At 35.6% G+C, this 18,664-nt stretch overlaps 1 protein-coding gene across 2 annotated transcripts in view; it reads left to right on the plus strand.

Annotated features, from left to right (window-relative positions):
- YWHAE (tyrosine 3-monooxygenase/tryptophan 5-monooxygenase activation protein epsilon) overlaps nucleotides 1-8,542 on the plus strand; it is a 54,596-nt gene extending 46,054 nt beyond the window's left edge. For both annotated transcript variants that reach the window (XM_042916467.1, XM_042916466.1), the window contains 3 exons: nucleotides 519-725; nucleotides 2,845-2,981; nucleotides 7,589-8,542. In XM_042916467.1, the coding sequence (XP_042772401.1) occupies nucleotides 519-725; nucleotides 2,845-2,981; nucleotides 7,589-7,641 (397 nt within the window). In that variant the 3' untranslated portion in view covers nucleotides 7,642-8,542. The remainder of the gene's footprint in view (nucleotides 1-518; nucleotides 726-2,844; nucleotides 2,982-7,588) is intronic.
- Nucleotides 8,543-18,664: the final 10,122 nt, after the last annotated feature.

The raw sequence follows: 18,664 nt of genomic DNA on the forward strand, positions 1-18,664 counted from the left end.
TTTTGAGTAATCGTTTGCAGATTCACTGCTAGTGAACAATTGTTGAGTTTAAGATGGTCAGACTACTGTGAAAGTACTAGGTTTTATTTTACCTGTTTGCATTTTTGTGTGGAATTAGCCCCCAGCTGTATAGTAATACATTATTACATAGCTCAATTTTAACATTTTATGTACAAGTTTTATTTCATGATTAACAAACTGTCATGCCATTTTTGGGGGAACCACTTCTCATTTTTAATTCTAGTCATTGACAAATTTGTTCATTTTTGAGGCTTTTCAGTTGATTTCTCTAGTGTTTTGCTTCTGTTTGGTAATATGAACTCTGAGGGGGAAAACTAGATAGACTAGTCAGTCTTTCCTGAAAGAGACTTTGTGAAATTACTGAAGTATACTTGTTAATTATTGATATATTTTTGTCACATACTTCATTTTATAGAATATAGAAAAATTGTAACAGTCTACTTTCATTTAAAAAGCATTTTTCTTAATTCTGTTTGTTTTATTTTGTTTTGTTTTAGGAAAGGGGACTACCACAGGTATCTGGCTGAATTTGCCACAGGAAATGACAGGAAGGAGGCTGCGGAGAACAGCCTAGTGGCTTATAAAGCTGCTAGTGATATTGCAATGACAGAACTTCCACCGACGCATCCTATTCGCTTAGGTCTTGCTCTCAATTTCTCCGTATTCTACTATGAAATTCTTAATTCCCCTGACCGTGCCTGCAGGTAAGTTATGGAAGAGAAACAAAAGCTCTCACTATGAAAGTGAAAAAGTTACAAAGGACAATTGTTTCTGTTTTGTTTCCTGGGACTGCCTTTGTATCCTTGGCCATGTACTAAAGAATTCTTTTGGCTCTTAATGAAACTGCTTTGGATGATTTAGGACAGACCTTACCTAGTTTGCTAGGATAGCAGTTTTGGATGTTGATGTGGAAATATTTTGTTGATAGGTTGAAAAAATTTTTTAACTTGTTAGTGATAGAGTGAAATGAGAGGAGTTGTAGTAGAGTTATTTTAATGTTTTTATTAGCTGTTAGTCCTTGTAGGCATGCTTTTTAATATAGGTATGCTCTTAGTTGTACATATTTTGTAATTTCTATTTTAATATGAACAGTTCTCCAGCTTTGTATGTTAACAATTTGCCCATTTGTATTTCAGATTGTTCCCAATTTTTTCCCTAAATTTATTTACTTATTTTGAGAGAGACAGAGGGCGAGTGAGGTAGGGGCAAGGGGAAGAGAGAGAATCCTAAGCAGGCTCCAACACTGTGAGTGTGGGAGCAGAGCCTGATGTGGGGCTCAAACTCATGTACTGTAGGATCACGATCTGAACCAAAACCAAGAGTCAGATGCTCAACCAACTGAGCCGCCCAGGCGCCCCGCAATTTTTGAAACAGATAGAAATTTAAAGGATATCTTTATGTACGTGGCTTTTTACTTGTAAAAATTACTACAGAATACAACATGAAGGTTATTCTAACCATTTTGTTGTATAATTGGATGGCATTAAGTACACCTACAGTATTGTGTAACTGTCACTACTGTTTCTAAAACTTCATCACTAGAAACAAACTCTAACCACTAATTCTCCATATCCCCCCCACTATTGCCCCTTCACAGTGTCTGCTCTCTGTCTTTGTGAATTTGCCTATTTTAGGTACCTCATAATTGGAATAATGTATTTGTTGTTTGTAACTTAGAGTATTCTTGAGTATATAGGAATCAGATAGATATTCCATGAGAGATTTTCCTGATGGGAGGTAGATTCATTTAAATGCAAACCGTTATTTATTCATCTAAAAGCATTCTAAATGCCTAGTTGAATTTGTCCAAACATATACAGGTTTTAATGAAGAAGTTATAGCTATCTGTCAGCTAATAGTATTGTGCTCTTTCATTGTTATTCTCTAGTTTAGGCTGTCCCACACATCACTTTGATTTAAGTCTTATCCATGTCTTTGCTATTACGCATTTGCTTTAGTCTTAAGCGTGCCATTCATGCTCTTTTCCTACTTTGAAGATGAGTTCAGATTTGTCTTCCCATCCCCATTTCCTCATCCTCTAGGGTTTCCGAAGCACTTTCTCCAGAGTAGCATACTTCTTTTATAATAGTTTTATGTGTCAGTCCTCTATTCCTAGATGTTTTAAGTTCATTGTGGACTGAGATCGCCTTTTTCTTCAGTTTCTCCACCAGTGTCCTGCTTTACTTGGTGCTCATTATATACCATACTCAGTAAATGTTGATTTTATTTCTTTTAAATTGCAGCAGATGGCTTATATGATCACATTTCTGTGGGTTCTATACTGCCCCCCCCCCCCGCTTCTATTAACATTAAATTCTATTGAAATTAAACTGAGATACTGTCTAAGTGAGTTGTTGACTAGAACTTGGTAATACCTTTATATTGCATGTATTTTGGCGGTGGTTTAGGATAGAATTTGGTTTGTGTATTCTGTTTACTGATAGGCTTGTTAAGCATAGTAAGAAGTAGTGCTCCAGGGGCATGTGGTTGGCTCGGCTGGTAGAGAAGATGACTCTTGATCTCAGGGTCATGAGTTTGAGCCCCACATTGAGGGGAGAGTATGTTTAAAAAAAAAAAAAAAAGAATAAGTAGTGCTCCAAAAAGTTTACTACCTCCAAATTTGCTACATTACAAAATAAAATAGAAAGTTAATTTTTATCCGTTACACTTGCTTTTCTTTTATTTTGGTATTTAAATCCAAGTTACTCAGTGTCACTATTACATACTGTGGGATAACTAAAGAAAAAGATTGATTTCTAACATGTTATTTCTAATTCTGTTTTTGGGCTGATTTTTGTAATACATTTATGTAAATGCTTTTAGGTTGGCAAAAGCAGCTTTTGATGATGCAATTGCAGAACTGGATACGCTGAGTGAAGAAAGCTATAAGGACTCTACACTTATCATGCAGTTGTTACGTGATAATCTGACACTATGGACTTCAGACATGCAGGGTGATGGTAAGGAAACTTGGAAGTTAATGAATGCATCTTTTTGAGTTGTTGGGTCTTTTTACTCTTAGACATTTCTTGGCATTTTTTCACATTAAGCTGCAATTTAGACTCAGCCTATCGTCCACAAAGTATCAAATTTTAATTATTGCCTTTACAGCAAACGATCTCAAAAGTACAGTTTTCCGTTTTGGGCTGTATGATAATGTAAAAGACTTGTTTGGAAAAGGGGATCTTTTTTTGTATTCGAAGATTTAAAAATTTTGCCTCTAATGTTCGGTAACTTCTCTCACTGTTGTGGAAGATTGAGGGAGGAAGCAGTTCATTTTATCTTCCTCAGATTCAATTTTAGAGATTGAAGATAATTGTATTTGAATGTCCTGATCACTACTTTGGCCGACTGGTATCCTCAGGTTAAAACTGGATGGTGTCAGTAAATATTTATGAAGCGTCTTCTCTGTGTGGAAATCTTTTATCTAAAGAAGATTTTCTAGAGCAAATGGAACGTCCTGTCTTGCCATTAGTCCTTATTTAAGATGTCTGGTTTTAGTTTTCAGTTATAAATAGTATTTTACAAAACTTACTTTTGTGATTGGGCCAGGGGGTTAAAATTCTAAATGCCAAAATTTGTCATAATTGTTGATTTTAAAGGAGATTTTGTTGTGCTTATTCCAGAGAATCCATTTTATCCATGATAGATCACTGAAGAGTCAGGGGGAGGAGGGCACAGGGTGCAAAAACCAGTGTGACATGACCATTTTATGAGTTAGCTTTACAGTTGGTGGTGGTATGGGGAAAAGAAAGTTTGTCAATATCAACTGCAGATCCTATAAGAGTATATTACCAAAATGAAACATACAGGTTGCATTGCTTGAGGCTAACTGTAGTCTGTTGGTCACACCAGCATGCTGTACTGTCTTTGGAAGCATTATATTTCTTTAAAAGTGCCTCTGAAAATGGGTTTTCGTTTTAAATGTCCTTACTATGGAAGGATAGAGTGAGATTTTAGACTTACCTTAGGTACTAAAGTGAGAATTAGGTGACTCAGCTTTAAAGCTCACTAGGTCTGTGAAATATTTAGATATTTGATTAGGGTTGGCTTGAGATGTGTGGCACGTGTGACCTGCTTGCACACTTTTCCAGCAAAGCCAGACAGTGCCACAGATTACTTTTTAACACAGCACTTCAGGCAACTGCTACCAGTCTTTGGGACTCAAAGCCAATTTACCATCTCTGAACTAATGACTTGAGGTTCCTTCCAGCTTTAAAATTCTGTTGTATTCTAAACAATAACTACTCAGAAGAATGGCCAAACAACTGTGGACTCTTCATAGTCACCCTCAGCTCAGAGAAGACTAGTATCTGTTTGAGGGGATAAAAGGAAACGTGGAGAGTTTGGTAAGCGGTGTTGACCCAAGTAAGGTATATACCTCTGGGGACATTTTTCTGAGGGTGAAAATAACAAACAAGGTGACCTGGGTTGAAACATTGCTTTTTAAAAGACATTTTATGCCAGCTTTTATAACTAAGCTTGCTAGATTACAAAATTAAACAGAAATAAAGTTTTATATTTTCTCTAAAAAAATTTTTTTTTAAGTTTAATTACTTTGAGAGAGGGAGAGAGAGAGCACAGCAGGGGAGAGGGAGAGAGAATCCCAAGCAGGATCTACACTTGAACCCACAAACCATGAGATCATGACCTGAGCCAAAACTGAGTCGAATACTTAACCAACTGAGCCATCCAAGCTCCCCTGAACTTTATATTTTCTAGTACTACTGTTCTTTATCATTGATAACCAGTAATTGATAAATCATAGTAAACTATGTTTTCCCATTCTGTTTTTATATAAAACCAAAGATACTCTCTTCCTTGGTTATCAGGCATTTTATGAAATAGATCACTTTTTACAATAGGATATTTTCTTGAAACTACTTACTTTTCATAGTTGCAAAGGTTCTTTGTACAGAGATGTTTTATTACATTTCAGCATAGATTTCTCTTTAATCCTAAAACAGGTTTATGTATATCTTAGTTAAATCCAGTTGCTTCAATTCTTACCACTTTGTAAACTGAATAATTGATTAAATTTGGTTGTGACAGACTAATTTACATTTAAGAGATTTCATTTAATTTTCATTAAAGACAGTATTTGAAATGATGAAACTTGCCAGTTTAACAGCAAAAAATTCTAGTAGTCTCGTGACATTTTTAGTAAAATTAACAAATTATCTGAATTTACAAATTGTTGTGGGTACTAGTAATTTATTTGCCATTTTCCTAAAAGGTATAGTATTACATGTTTTATTAAATTGGTTTTGTGACTTAATCCAGGCAGAATTGCAGTCATGGAATTGGCAGTTTTCTAGGATGTTGGATTTAGCGGACCATCAGTTAGTTTTCTCCTTTTTAATTTTTTTATGAAGGAAGAAATGTATGTGTTTCACAAGCTTTTATTGAGACGCTTTTATACTTTCTTAACTGCAGAATATGTTAACTTCTGTGTTGGAACATCTTTGTAAACAGACCACTTTTTCTCATTAAGTCCTTTTAATCTATGTTCAGAGGACGTTTCATACACAAGTCTATAGAAAAAATGTGTGTTCTCTGCCTTATTCCTGTCTTCCCTCAAAATCAAGAAACAATGGGCAAAGAAATACATACCCAAAGAAACATTTTTTCCTCTTCTGTATACCTTTTAAGAGGATATTGTTTCATCCTTTTAAAGGTAAAAGGAACAGATAACTTTGTAGAATGAAGTTTATACAAAGTAAAAAGACCAAAATCTGATTCCCCTAAATCATTGATGTTTTCTTTTGTCCTGCTGTCTTGGTTTATTTTTCTTGTAATGTTGCTTTCATATGATTGTTCTCCCTCCCTTTCTCCTTACAATATAGATTCCTAAAGGAAAATCCAACTCTTCCTTTCCTAAAAACTCTACTTTGTAAGTCATTATCATGGCACAGCAAATTCTGCTTTTTAGTTTTGGTTCTTCACTAATCATGCCTGCATATATTATCATCCTTTTGCTTACAAAACTGCCTGTTCTACATTCTAGGATGTGAAATCTTCTAAGACATTTATTATCTGCTACCCTTGTCTACCTCTGGTTGGGTGTGACTCACCTGACAATATTCTATGCCAAAGTTACTTGGAACTCTTGGCAAATCTAATGGTTGCTTATAAGTGAATTAGAGTGTGTTCTGTTGTTGTATGTTAACCATATTTTGGCAGTGTATTGCTGTTAAAAATGAGCGTGAATGTTCCTATCATTTCTAAGTTTGAATACATTGTTTTGGGAACGATTGATTGGGTGGTCCATCATTTCTTTCCTTGGTAAATGTTTTTTTGTCTTTGCATGTCCATTTTCTATATATGAGTCAAAAATCTTTATGTACCTTAAGTACTTTTTAAGAGTCACATATCAGTATCAAACATTTCTGTTAGAGAAGAAAATTGTAAATGTTCTAAAACTACATTCACCTAATCCTTGTTGCCATGACAGCATTTATTGTTTATCATATCAAGGGCTGTTTAAAAACACTCTTCAGGGTAAATGCTTCATGTTGGTAGTCAGCCGGTCTTAGTGTCGTTTATCCATCCTGACTAATTTAGCAAGCAATGGGAATGGATGGATTGTCTGAACTGGAATGATTATTGGATTAGTTAATTGGTATTTATTTTTTCCTGTTGAAATTTGATTCAAACTAGTAACTACATAGGAATTGTAGTGGTTTGTTAAAGCACAAAAGAATGTAACTTTTACCTGTTTTATTATTATTATTATTATTATTTTATTTTAGCAAAAACTTGCATGTTCTCTTTAGTATGGCTGTGACTTATTTAATGCTTATTAATAGGTAGATGATTCTCCAGTGAATAGGCTGGCTTTTTATTGCATGTCATAGTGCAGTTGAAACTCCCGAGGCCGATCATCATGTTTTAAGGGAAGAGAAAAATGGCATGAGAGAACTGGTCCAAATGCCCTTCTTTAATAACCTCAGTGGTCTGGTTTACTTTGAGCATGCTGTTTCACTTTGGAGTAAGGAATTTGGTTTATGGTTTGGTGTGACTGGCTAAGATACAAAATGTAAGATACCTTAAAAAGCAAAACTCTCCCTCTAAAACTATAGACCTCCTTTGGAGCATTTTACTGCTCAGTTCTCTTTATTGAAGCATTTCTCATGGAGCTTGTGGGTAGATTTTACAAAACAAAAAACAAAAAAACCAACAACTATAAAGTACTGTTGAGTCTCTTGAAGAGGTGAGGTTATTGAGAAAGAGTATTTTGACCCAAGATATACATGAAAGCTTGAAAATCATTTAATAGTTATGGTTACCTTGGCTGTCTACTTTCAAGAGCTTATTTTAGCATAAAACTAGTTTTACTGTGCACATCAGTTTTTTCATCCTGTTTACCATTCAGGACCATGGTCCAGCAGCACCTCTTGGCTTAGGCGTCTCAGGTGTTAAGGGTGGTAGAAGTCCTTTGCCTGTCTGTGGTTAATACCAGTTGTAGCAAATAGAAGGAGTCTTTATGCTTGGAATGATGCCTTTGTTTGTGACCACAACAGCCTGACTAGTCAGTATGCAATAATTAACTCATTCTTCTTTGTAGGTGAAGAGCAGAATAAAGAAGCGCTGCAGGATGTGGAAGATGAAAATCAGTGAGACATAAAAGCCAACAAGAGAAACCATCTCTGACCACCCCATTCCTTCCCATCCCACCCCCATTGGAAATTCCCCCATTGTCACTGAGAACCACCAAATCTGACTTTTACATTTGGTCTCAGAATTTAGGTTCCTGCCCTGTTGGTTATTTTTTTTTTTTTTTTTAAACCGTTTTCAAAAGTTCTTAAAGGCAAGAGTGAATTTCTGTGGATTTTACTGGTCCCAGCTTTTAGGTTCTTTAAGACACTAACAGGACTGCATAGAGGCTTTTTCAGCATTACTGTATTGTCTCCTGCCAGGTGGGGCAAGATCACCATTAGAAATGGAAATGATATTTGAAAGCTATTAGACTTCTAGGTGACGCGAGCATCTAAGAGAGAGGTTAATCACACTATGAGGCATTGTGGTATTATTTTTCCTTTTTCTAATTGTTTAAATTGAATTTTATACCAATGTTTAAAATTAATTGGGTGTTAGCCTGAGGTGGTTAAAAGTTGTTCGGAGAGTTGTAATGGTTTTGCTGTAAAAAGTGTTTCAAACTCTGCTGAAATGTTGCTGAAAAGCATGGTGCTGGTAACAGTTCAACAATCCGTGGCTGCTCATTCTTGCCTACTTTTACTCTCCCTCTAAAGCAGGTTAGCATTGAAGGTGGTATGGAAAAGCCTGCATGCGTGTTCAATTCTTTGTTTCTTCTCCTTCCCTCTCCCCCCCGGGCCCCCCCTTCCCTACTTCGCTCGCTCAACCTCTTTTGTTCAGTATGTGTAACTTGAAGCTAATTTGTACTACTGGATATCTGACTGGAGCCACAGATACAGAATCTGTATTGTTCTTACTGAAACACAGCATGGAATTAACATTAAACTTAAATAAAACAAACCTAAATTAAAAATGCCAAATATTATTGCGCCTCCATCCTTTATCTTTCTAAAATAAAATCTCTAGTCCAAACACATTGACAGTATTGTTTTCCTGAATGTGGAAAGATCTCCCCTCCCTTTTCTTTGTAAATCACTTGTCTGTTTCCCCAAAGATGATGTGTATTTTTAGAAAAAGAATTTTTTTTTTACTTGTAACCTGGTTGTGAAGAACACTAAGAAACACCAAGTCACTTCATTACTGTCCTCTCAACCAGGTAGTAACACGGTATTTATTTTAATCATAAAAGTACAAATTCATACTTAAGGTATAATTATGGATCATTTTCTAGCATGGAATTTTGGGTTATACAACTAAATAAGGCTGAATGTGTCCTTAATAATCCTCCTTACTTAGTCTGAAGTAAAATTACCTTAGCCCCCACTACCACTCCAAAGGTCAGTGGCAGAAGCAGAAAAGAATACTTTCATTCTCAGTAGTACATGTACACGTGGTAGAACTCTGTAGCCGTTCCCCTTACTAGAGACAGTGTTAAGTAGTTTTTTTCGAAAAATAGTCTATACAGCGTGGATAGGTATTTAGCTAATACAGATCATTCTGTATTCCGCATTTAGATCTAATTTGAATGACAGTGTAACATGGATGTACTCCTGATCTTTTCTTTTCTTAACTAGTTGACTCCCTTTGGACATTCAGATTGTTTCCAGCATTGCTATTATAAATGGTGCTGCATTAAATATCCTTGTAACTGCACTTAAATATTTGCATGTGTATTTGTATGATACATTTCTAGGTTTCCTGTGTCCGAGAACATTAACTTTTCAACTGGTAAATATTGTCCATTTCCCTCCAAAAGGGGTCGTTCCACTTCATAGCCCCCCTCTTCCCCATCAGCAGTATAAGAATATCCGCTCCATCATCACACTTGATTTGTTGCTACTAAATGAGGTGTTGACACAACAAGTGTATATATCCTAGCTTCTCGGTAGAGAAGACTTAGGAAATTAACAGGATAGTGATGTGTCTTAGTAGTTTTTATCTTATGAAAATATATGTGTATGCCCATAATTAGAATAAGTAATTAAGATTTTTGTGTTAATGCTCCTCCATTAGATAGTTGGAGACATTTGGGGTTACGTCCAAGAGATTTTCAGGTTGATTTTTTTGTTTTTTTCCAGCGGCACAGTGGCCAAATGCCTGCTGCATCTAGATCAAAACTGAAGGAATTCATAAAATTGTATTACACATTTTTAAAAAAAGTTTTTTAATGTTTATTTTTGAGAGAGAGAGAGAGAGAGAAGGAGACAATCTGAAGCAGGCTCCAGGCTCTGTCAGCACAGAACCTGACGCAGGGCTCAAACTCACGAACTGTGAGATCATGACCTGAGCTGAAGTTGGATGCTTAACCGACTGAACCACCCAGGCACCCCTCTATTACACATTGTTAAAGATAATGGCATTCAGCATTTTGTAGTCTGTTCCCATACTAAACACGAATGCACAAATGCCTGGATTTGAGTCAAACACATAGGTAATATTTTACAACATGGCATGGCTTGTGGAGGTGATGTTTGTCAACTTAGATCAATCATCACATGAGTTTGTTTAGTTAAAAGGGTTCTCTAGTTGGTTCTGTGGATGGACTTCATTATATAATTTAGTCCACAAACTTAGGATGCCAGGAGCATGCTCAAGAATGTGGTGATCTTGATACGGAGAGAAAAACCAATGAAAGCACTTGGGAAGGATTGTGGTGATGGGTACAGGTCTTTGGATCTCTGTCAGAAGTTGGAAGACAGGGAAGACTGCAGAAAGGGGACAGCCCTTGTAAGGACAGTATCGCTTCCACTTCTGTCTGTGGTCTGGAAAGGTGGAGTTGTTTCAGCTCTTGGTTGAATGCTCTGAGGATCAATTGGTTTCAAGAGAAACTTGAGTTACCATTACAATTCAAGTGCAATTTGTTTCAATTATAATTCTTAGTGCTTTGCTTTGAAAAAAGATGTTTTAAACCCAAAGTGTTTTTTTTTTTTTGTTTGTTTGTTTTTTTTAATATGTGTCTATATCCATGCTTGGGTTTGAAAAAGATGTTTTAAACCCAAAGCTTTTTTAAAGTGTTGGGAGCACCAATGAATGTATCTGTGCTTGGGTTCTGGAACCGATGGCCAGAAAAGCAAATCCTCCAGAGTTATATTTTGCTTCTAGGAAGATAAGCATGAATTTTAAGTGAGATCATAGTAAGGGGAAGGTGATGGGATAAATGTAAAAACATCTAACTTGGCTTCTGCCTCAGACAAATGCCACTTTGAGAGCTATTAATAAGGAAGACCCCAAGTTGGCTGCTATACTAATGATTGTAGTAGGACTGTAGGAGCTGGAGCATGCTGAAAAATGGCGTTTTCATTTATTTTTTATTTTGGGGAGAGAGGGAGAGAGAAAGGAGGAGCATGAGCTGGGGAGGGGCAGAGAGGAGACACAGAATCTGAAGCAGGCTGTAGACTCTGAGCTGACAGCAAGAGCCCATTGTGGGGCTTGAACTCCTGAACTGTGAGATCATGACCTGAGCTGAAGTCGGGTGCTTAGCCAACTAAGCCACCCAGGCGCCCTGAAAAATGGCATTTTAAAGGTGAATCTTGCTTTGTTTGGGAAATGGTAATTATTAACCCTGTCTTGCTATATATATGTCATTTGAGGTACTAATCTTGTAGTTGGTACATAATATGTAGTTAGTGTTTAGTATTGGCCGTATGCAGGCACTGTGCTCATTATTAAACAGTGTCTGTGATCTAGCACATAAATACTCAATAGTTTGGTGAGTTGTCACCTGCGTTTTGCAAATAGTAAACCAGGGAAAAGTTGAACTTGCCCAAAGCCACACAGCTAACTGTATTCAAACAGGATTAATAGTTAGGTCTGTATGACTACAGAGGCTGTGTTCTTAACCATTAAGCCATTCTATCTTTTTGCTCTTTATCAAAACTCTTAATGTTTTATTGAAATACTGTGTTTTCTCTATTTTACAGTGATCATTTAAAAAATACATTTTAACCTTCCTGAGATCATTTGTTTTTCAGTTGATAAACGCCTTTCAAAAGCTGTAATATATAAAGAGGTGAGCCCTGTGCTGTCTCAGTTACTACTTTAGGGAAGACCCTGGGTTGGCACTCTTGTATGATCAGCTGACTGTGCCAGGTTGTAGGTACAGGCCTGCTATGTATAAGGGAGGGCTGAAAACTGTTACTCTTAAATAAAAGTGCCTTGCTCTTTGGACATTTACTTTCCTTCATAATTGAAGTAATGTGTACTTGTACAACCCAGGCAGTATGAATCCTGTTCGGGGGCTACTTTCTTCTAAAGCTGCCATTGACCATGTTTCCAGTTGTGTTGAAACTCTTGGCAGTCCTGCTTCCACCCTATATTGCTTGTTTCTAGGTCTTTCACAAAGACCCTTTTTTTGCTATTTAAAATTCTGGTGCTTACAGGTTTGGGATAGGGCTTATTTCAGAACCTAAGTCTTCCTTCCCATTAATAGCACATTTGTAGCCTTGGTAACAGGTCTTAGCAACTGCTGAGCCCCCTCAGCATTTGCTTTTGATGGAATTCTAGGAAGAAACAACTTTAAGAGCATCCCTCCCCACCGCCCCCAACCTTGTTCCTCTTTAAAATGTTAGTCAAAACATGTAAGAGATGCTAATTTTCCTTTGGTAAAGATTATAATTGGCAAAGATGATTAGATTTCTAGAATAATCTATATGTAAATTGTATGTAGAGAAACATTCTCCTATACTGTCGGCATTCTTTTAAAGCAAATTTCATATTCAAGTATAAAGAAAATAGATCAAAAGCCTACAGCTTAATGAATTTCCACAAAGGGAATACACTGTTTAACCATCACTCACATCAAGAAATAGAACAAAACCAGCATCCTGGAAGACTCCCTCATGCCCCCTTCTCAGTCATATAGTTCCCCCCCTTACTCCAAGTGAAACCAGTGTCTTGATCATAGCCTTTGTTTGGTTTTGCCTGTTTTTGAACTTGATGTAAATGGAATCATACAGCATTTTTCCCCCTCTCAACATTCTGTGAGATTACTCCATGTAATAATAGTAATGTAATATCCTGAATAATAGTGTTTTCTGTTGTATTAGTATACCATTATGTATTTTATGGATGGACATTGGATTATTTTCAATTTGGGGATGTTACTAGTGATGATGTTATGGACATTGTACATCTCTTTTGGCATTTACATGTATGCATCAATGTAGCATATATACTTGAGAATGGAATTACTGGGTTATGGGGAATACGTATGTTCAGCTTTTGTAGGTAGATACTGCAAAAACAGTTTTCCAAAGTAGTTGTGCTGTTTTCAGTCCTACCAGCAGTGTGAGAGTCCTAGTTGCTCCACATGGCCAGTGGCATTTGGTATGGTCACTGGTTTTAGTTGTAGTCTTCTGGTGGATATGTAGTGGTCATTCTGGTTGTAATGGCATTTTCCTGATGACTAATGAGACTGAGCACTAAAATCTGTTTACTGGACATTTGGATATCCTCTTTTCTTAAATACCTTTTGCCTGTTTTTCTGTTGGGTTGTCATTTTCTTATTGATTTGTAAGAAATCTGTATATTTAGGAATAGGGTATGTTTTTGGGGTTGTTACTGCAGTTACCTTCTATCATTCTATGCCTTGCCTTTTCATTATATTGATGTCTTCTGACAAACGGGATCTTAATTTAGTCTAATTTATCCATATTTTCCTTTAAGGTAAGTGCTTTGTAGGTTTTATTTAAGAAATGTTTGCAAACCTCAAGATCATTAATCTTTTATGTGTTTTTTCTAGAAGTTTTGATCTATCACATCTAGATCTGGAATCGCCTAGAATTTGTTTTGTATATGGTAATAGGGAGATGTTAAAAGTAATATTTTCCTGTATGGATATTCAAAAGCGCCAGCGTTGGTCTATTTGTCTTAGTGCCAGTACACTTATGTTCAGTATCTGGTAACATGAATCCTCCAGTTTTTTGCTCTTCAAGACTGTATTGGTTATTCTTGGCTCTTTGCATTTCCATATATATTTTAGAATCGGCTTGGCAATTTCAGTAGTAGAACAGCAATAACAAAACCTGTTGTGATTTTGGTAAGCATTTTATTCCATAAATACGTGCTCAGAGAATTAACATCCTTACAAAATTATGTCTTTTGATTCATGAACAGAGTATATTTCTCCATTTCTTTAAGTTTTGTTTTTTTTTTTTCCAATTCTGTAGTTTCTTTGTAGAGGTCTGATATCTTTTACTGGCCTTATTCCTAGGTGTTTTTGTTTTTGTTTTTTTTTTTTTATGTTATTGTAAATAGTATTTAATTTTTTTCATTTTCATATTGTTGCTGCTTAATATTGACTATTGTATACTATCTCATAGTCCATGACCTTGTTAAATTAATTTATTAATTCCAACAGTTTGATGTAGATTCTGAGACCGTTTTTTTGTTTGTTTTAAGATTTTAGTTTTAAGTAATCTCTACACCCAGTAGTGGGGCTTGAAAGAATCACATGCTCTACTGATTGAGCCAGCCAGGTGCCCCCTGAGATGTTTTTTTAGAGGATTATCTGACAGTATAAATGAAAGTTTTAAACACCTGCATCCTTTGCTTGTGTGTGTATGGTCACAAGTATATGCAAAAATGTTCATTTCAGCATTATAGTAGCATATTAGAAATAACCTAAATGCCCATCAATCATGGTATATCCTTACTATGTACACCATGTTTTTTTTTTTTTTTTTTTTAAAGATAAACCATTTCTTCTAATACAGAAAGATGTCTGATGTCTGCATATGTTAACTGAGAAAAGGAAGATACCTAACCTGTATAATCTTGTGTGTAAAATGAAGAATATGCTGTATGTGTACTTGCCTATCTTTAGAAAATTTCTGAAAGATACAACTTTTTAAGTAAAAAAACTCCAGCTTTATTGAGGTATAATTGACATAAAGTGCATGTACTAAACTACAGGTTGATAAGCTTTGGCATATGTTTGCCCCTGTAAAACCATCATCACAATCAAGATAGTCAGTATAGCCTTCACCTTTACAAGTGTCTGTTGTTACTTTGTAATTTCCTTGCCTCTATTCCCAATCAACCACTAACCTGCTTTCTGTTACATTAGTTTGCGTTTTTTAGAATTTTGTATAAATTGAATCCTATAGTATGTACTCTTTTCTTTTTAGAGGGAGTGTCTGGCTTCTTCAGTTCAGCATAATTGTTTTGAGATTCATCCGTGTTGCATGCATCAGTTCATTCCTTTTATTGCCGAGAAGCATTCCATTGTTATATGATATACCACAATTTGTTTATTCACCTATTCATGGACAATTTGGTTATTCCCAGTTTTTGTTACAAATAAAGCTGCTGTGAATGTTTGTGTACAAGTCTTTATGTGGGCATATATTTCCCTTTTTGTGGGTAAGTAGGAGTGGAATGGTTGGATGGCATGGTAGGTGTATATTTAGCTTTTTAAGAAACTCAAACTGTTTTATAAAGTGATTATACCATTTTACATTTCCACCAGCAGTGTCTGAAAGCTGTTTTCCACATTCTTTCCAGAACTTGGTATTGTCAGTCTTTAACTTTTCCATTCTTATGGGTGTGTAGTGGCATCTTTGTGTGTGTGTGTGTGTGTGTGTGTGTTTAAAATTTTCCTAATAACTAACGAAGTTGAGCATCTTTTTATGTGCTCATTTGCCATCTGTATATCTTTGGTGAAGTGTCTTTTCTAATAATACTGAGTCTTCTGATCCATGAGCAAGGTATATCTAATAGTTTAGGCATTCTTTAACTTCAGCAATATTTTGTACTGTTCAGAGTATACGACTTTGCACTTCTTTTGTCAGGTTCATTTCTAAATATTTAATAATTACGGATGTTTTTGTAAGTGACTGCCTTTGAAAATTCAATTTTTGATTGCTCATTGCCATTATTTAGAAATAAAATTTGATATTTGTGTATTGATATATATCCTGTAACCTTGCTAAAACTCCCTTATTCTAGCAGGGTTTTTGTTTTTAAGATCTCAGACTTTTTTCATAGATAATCATATTGTCCGTGAATATAAAGTTTTCACTTTTTTGCTCCGGTCTGGAGACTGTTTATTTTGCCTCATTGCATTGGCTGGAACCTCCAGTACCATGCCGAATGGAAGTGGTAAGAGTAGACATCCTTGTATTGTTCCTAGAAAGCATTCAGTGTTTCACCATTAAGTACAATGTTAGTTCTAAGTTTTTCATAGGTGCTCTTTAGTAGGTTGAGTTTACAACCTACTAAACTTGCTCGCTTATTAAGAATGTAAGTTGGGTTTGTCAGATGCCTTTTCTGCATCTATTTAGGTGATCGTGTGGGTTTTCTTTTCTAGTTTGTTAATATAATGAATTATATTGATTGCTCTTTGAATATTAAACCAGCCCTTCACTCCTGGGATAAACTCCAGTTGTTACATATTTTTATAAAAATATTTTTAGATTTGATTTGCTAGAGTTTTGTTTATTGCATTTATGTTCATGAACCCATACCTGAAAGTTCTGGGGTGATGAAGTGAATGTTAATAGCACCAAAAGTTTTATCTTCTGTGGCACTGTAGACAGGAAAGAACAGCTGACATTCACAATGGATCTGCATGAAGGAATGGAAGAACGCTATAAATGGTAAATATGAAGGTAATATAAGACTTATTTTTCTCAGGATCTTTAAAAAATCTCATAATGTGTTTAAGGCAAAAATTTTGTGGGATTTATAACATGTAGGTACATCATACATATGGTTACTATAGCATAAAAGGCAGCCAGGGCGTGGTAAATGGAGCCATTTGAATGCAAATTTCTTCCATTTTACTTGATACTATTAACTCTAAGACCTTGAAAGATTAAGGATATATGGTAATACTTAAATGCAAGTGCTACATGCAAATAATGCAAAGAGGTATATCTAAAAATCTGTAGATAAACTAAAATGTAATCCTAAAAAGTATTCATTTAATCCAAAAGAAGGCAGGAGGGGACAATAGCATTTGTGCTGCCCAATCTTCTCTCTAGGAGAGATTGAAAACTCAATAAGAATTAATTTTGACAGCTGGGAACTTGTGTTCTTTGTTTTTTGATGGCTGGAAACTTCTCAACAGTGTTGGCATTTTGAAATGACTCCTCTGAGCAATTTATAGAATAGTATGCAGATTATGCCATGTTGTGCTTTTTGAAACAAAGTCAACATTAAAAAATATGCCCAAATAATTTCCTCATCTAAAAATCTCTTTGTTTACTGCACTGACATTTCAGCTGCCACCCACTGCTGATACAGAATTTACAGTATGATTTCAGCCAAGTAACTGATAAAAATTAAGTCTTCAGAGGAGCATAACAGAATCTAGAGTCAAATCATTTACAATAAACTTGGATATAATCCAAAACTCCGCATATGAAGAATCAGAAAAATGTGACACATACTCGAGACAACCAATGGAGATTATCCCTGAGATGACCTAGATATGTAAATTAGCAGTTTTATTGTCCTACCATAGCAAACAAGGATTTTAAAGCTGATATGATTATGTTCAAGAAGGAAAGGGAAATATGTTTGTGACCAATGAAAAGAAGAAATTCCTACAGATACTGCAACTATAATGAAGAACCAAATGGGCATTTGGAACTGAAAAGTAGATTTGAAATAAAGATTCACTGGATGGGCTTAACAGGAGAATAAGAAATGAAAATGATGGAAGGATCAGTGAATTTGAAGTTAGCTCAATAGAGATTATTCAATCTGAAGGAGAGAAAAAATATTTTAAAAAATGAGCATGGCTTTTAGAGCACTTGTGAGATCATATGAAAAGGGCTAGCATACATGTAAGTATAGTTCTAGAAGGAGAGAAGAAAGCAAAACAGAATGGAGAAAAATGAAATATGACTAAAATTTGCTCCTATTTTGTAGAAGATAGATTTGCAATCCAAGAAACCCAGGGAAAATTAAGCAAAATAAATACAAAGAAAACAGGCACATTATAGTGAAACTGCTGAAAATAAAAATACTGGAAATAGCATACATACTTATCAACAAATAGATAAATTATATACAAGGGGATAATTTAAACAATTGACTTTCCATTAGAAACAACAGAAGCCAGAAGACCACGGAACACAGTGTTCTAAGAAAAACAGCCAATCCAGAATTCTACAGTGAAAACATCCTTAAGAATGAAAGTGAAATAAAGACATTTTCAGGTAAAAGAGAATGAAGAATTAGTTACGAGATTTCACAACAGAGAATGCTGAAGAAAGTTCTTCAGGCTGAGAAGAAATGATAACCAGATAGAAATGTAGATGTTTAGGAAGGAGTGAAGAGTGGAAGTAAATATTTTTTGATATATATATATTTTTAAATGAGAGGGTAAGTTTATTTTGAGAAAGAGAGGAGAGGGAGAGTCCCAAGCAGGTTCTGTGCTGTCAGTGTGGAGCCCCACGCGAGCTTGAACTCACAAACATTGAGGTCATGGCCTGATCTGAAGTCAAGAGTTGGATGCTTAACCGACTGGGCCACCCAGGCACCCCTCTTTTGATATCTTTAGAAGAGCATATCACTTGTTTAAAGCAAATTTATACCACTGTATTTTGGGGTTAATAGCTTACAGATGGTGAAACATGGCAACTATAACAAGTACAAATAACTGAAACACTGGAGGGGTTCAACAAGCTGTGAGCAGGCAGAAGAAAGGATCAATGAATTTGAAGAAATGGTAGGAAAACTGGGTATCCAACCACATGCAGAAGAATAAAGTTAAGACCTTTACCATACACAGAAAAGTTAAAATGAGTTGAAAACAAACTCAAGAGCTACAACTATAAAACTCTTAGAAGAAAACCTAAGGGAAAACCTTCATGACATTGGGTTTGGCAATGAACTCTTAGATAATGACCACAAAACCACAAGCAACAAAATAAATTGGTCTTAATCAAAATGAACTCCTTGTGCATCAAAGGACAATTGAAAGTGAAAAGACAACCCATGGAATGAAGGGAAGTATTTGCAAAGCATACATCTGATAAGGGATTAGTATCCAGAACACAGATCTCCTACAATTGAACAATGTAAACTTAATTCAAAA

Source organism: Panthera leo, chromosome E1 (genome assembly GCF_018350215.1).
Source record: "Panthera leo isolate Ple1 chromosome E1, P.leo_Ple1_pat1.1, whole genome shotgun sequence".
In the NCBI taxonomy this organism is placed as follows: domain Eukaryota; kingdom Metazoa; phylum Chordata; class Mammalia; order Carnivora; family Felidae; genus Panthera; species Panthera leo.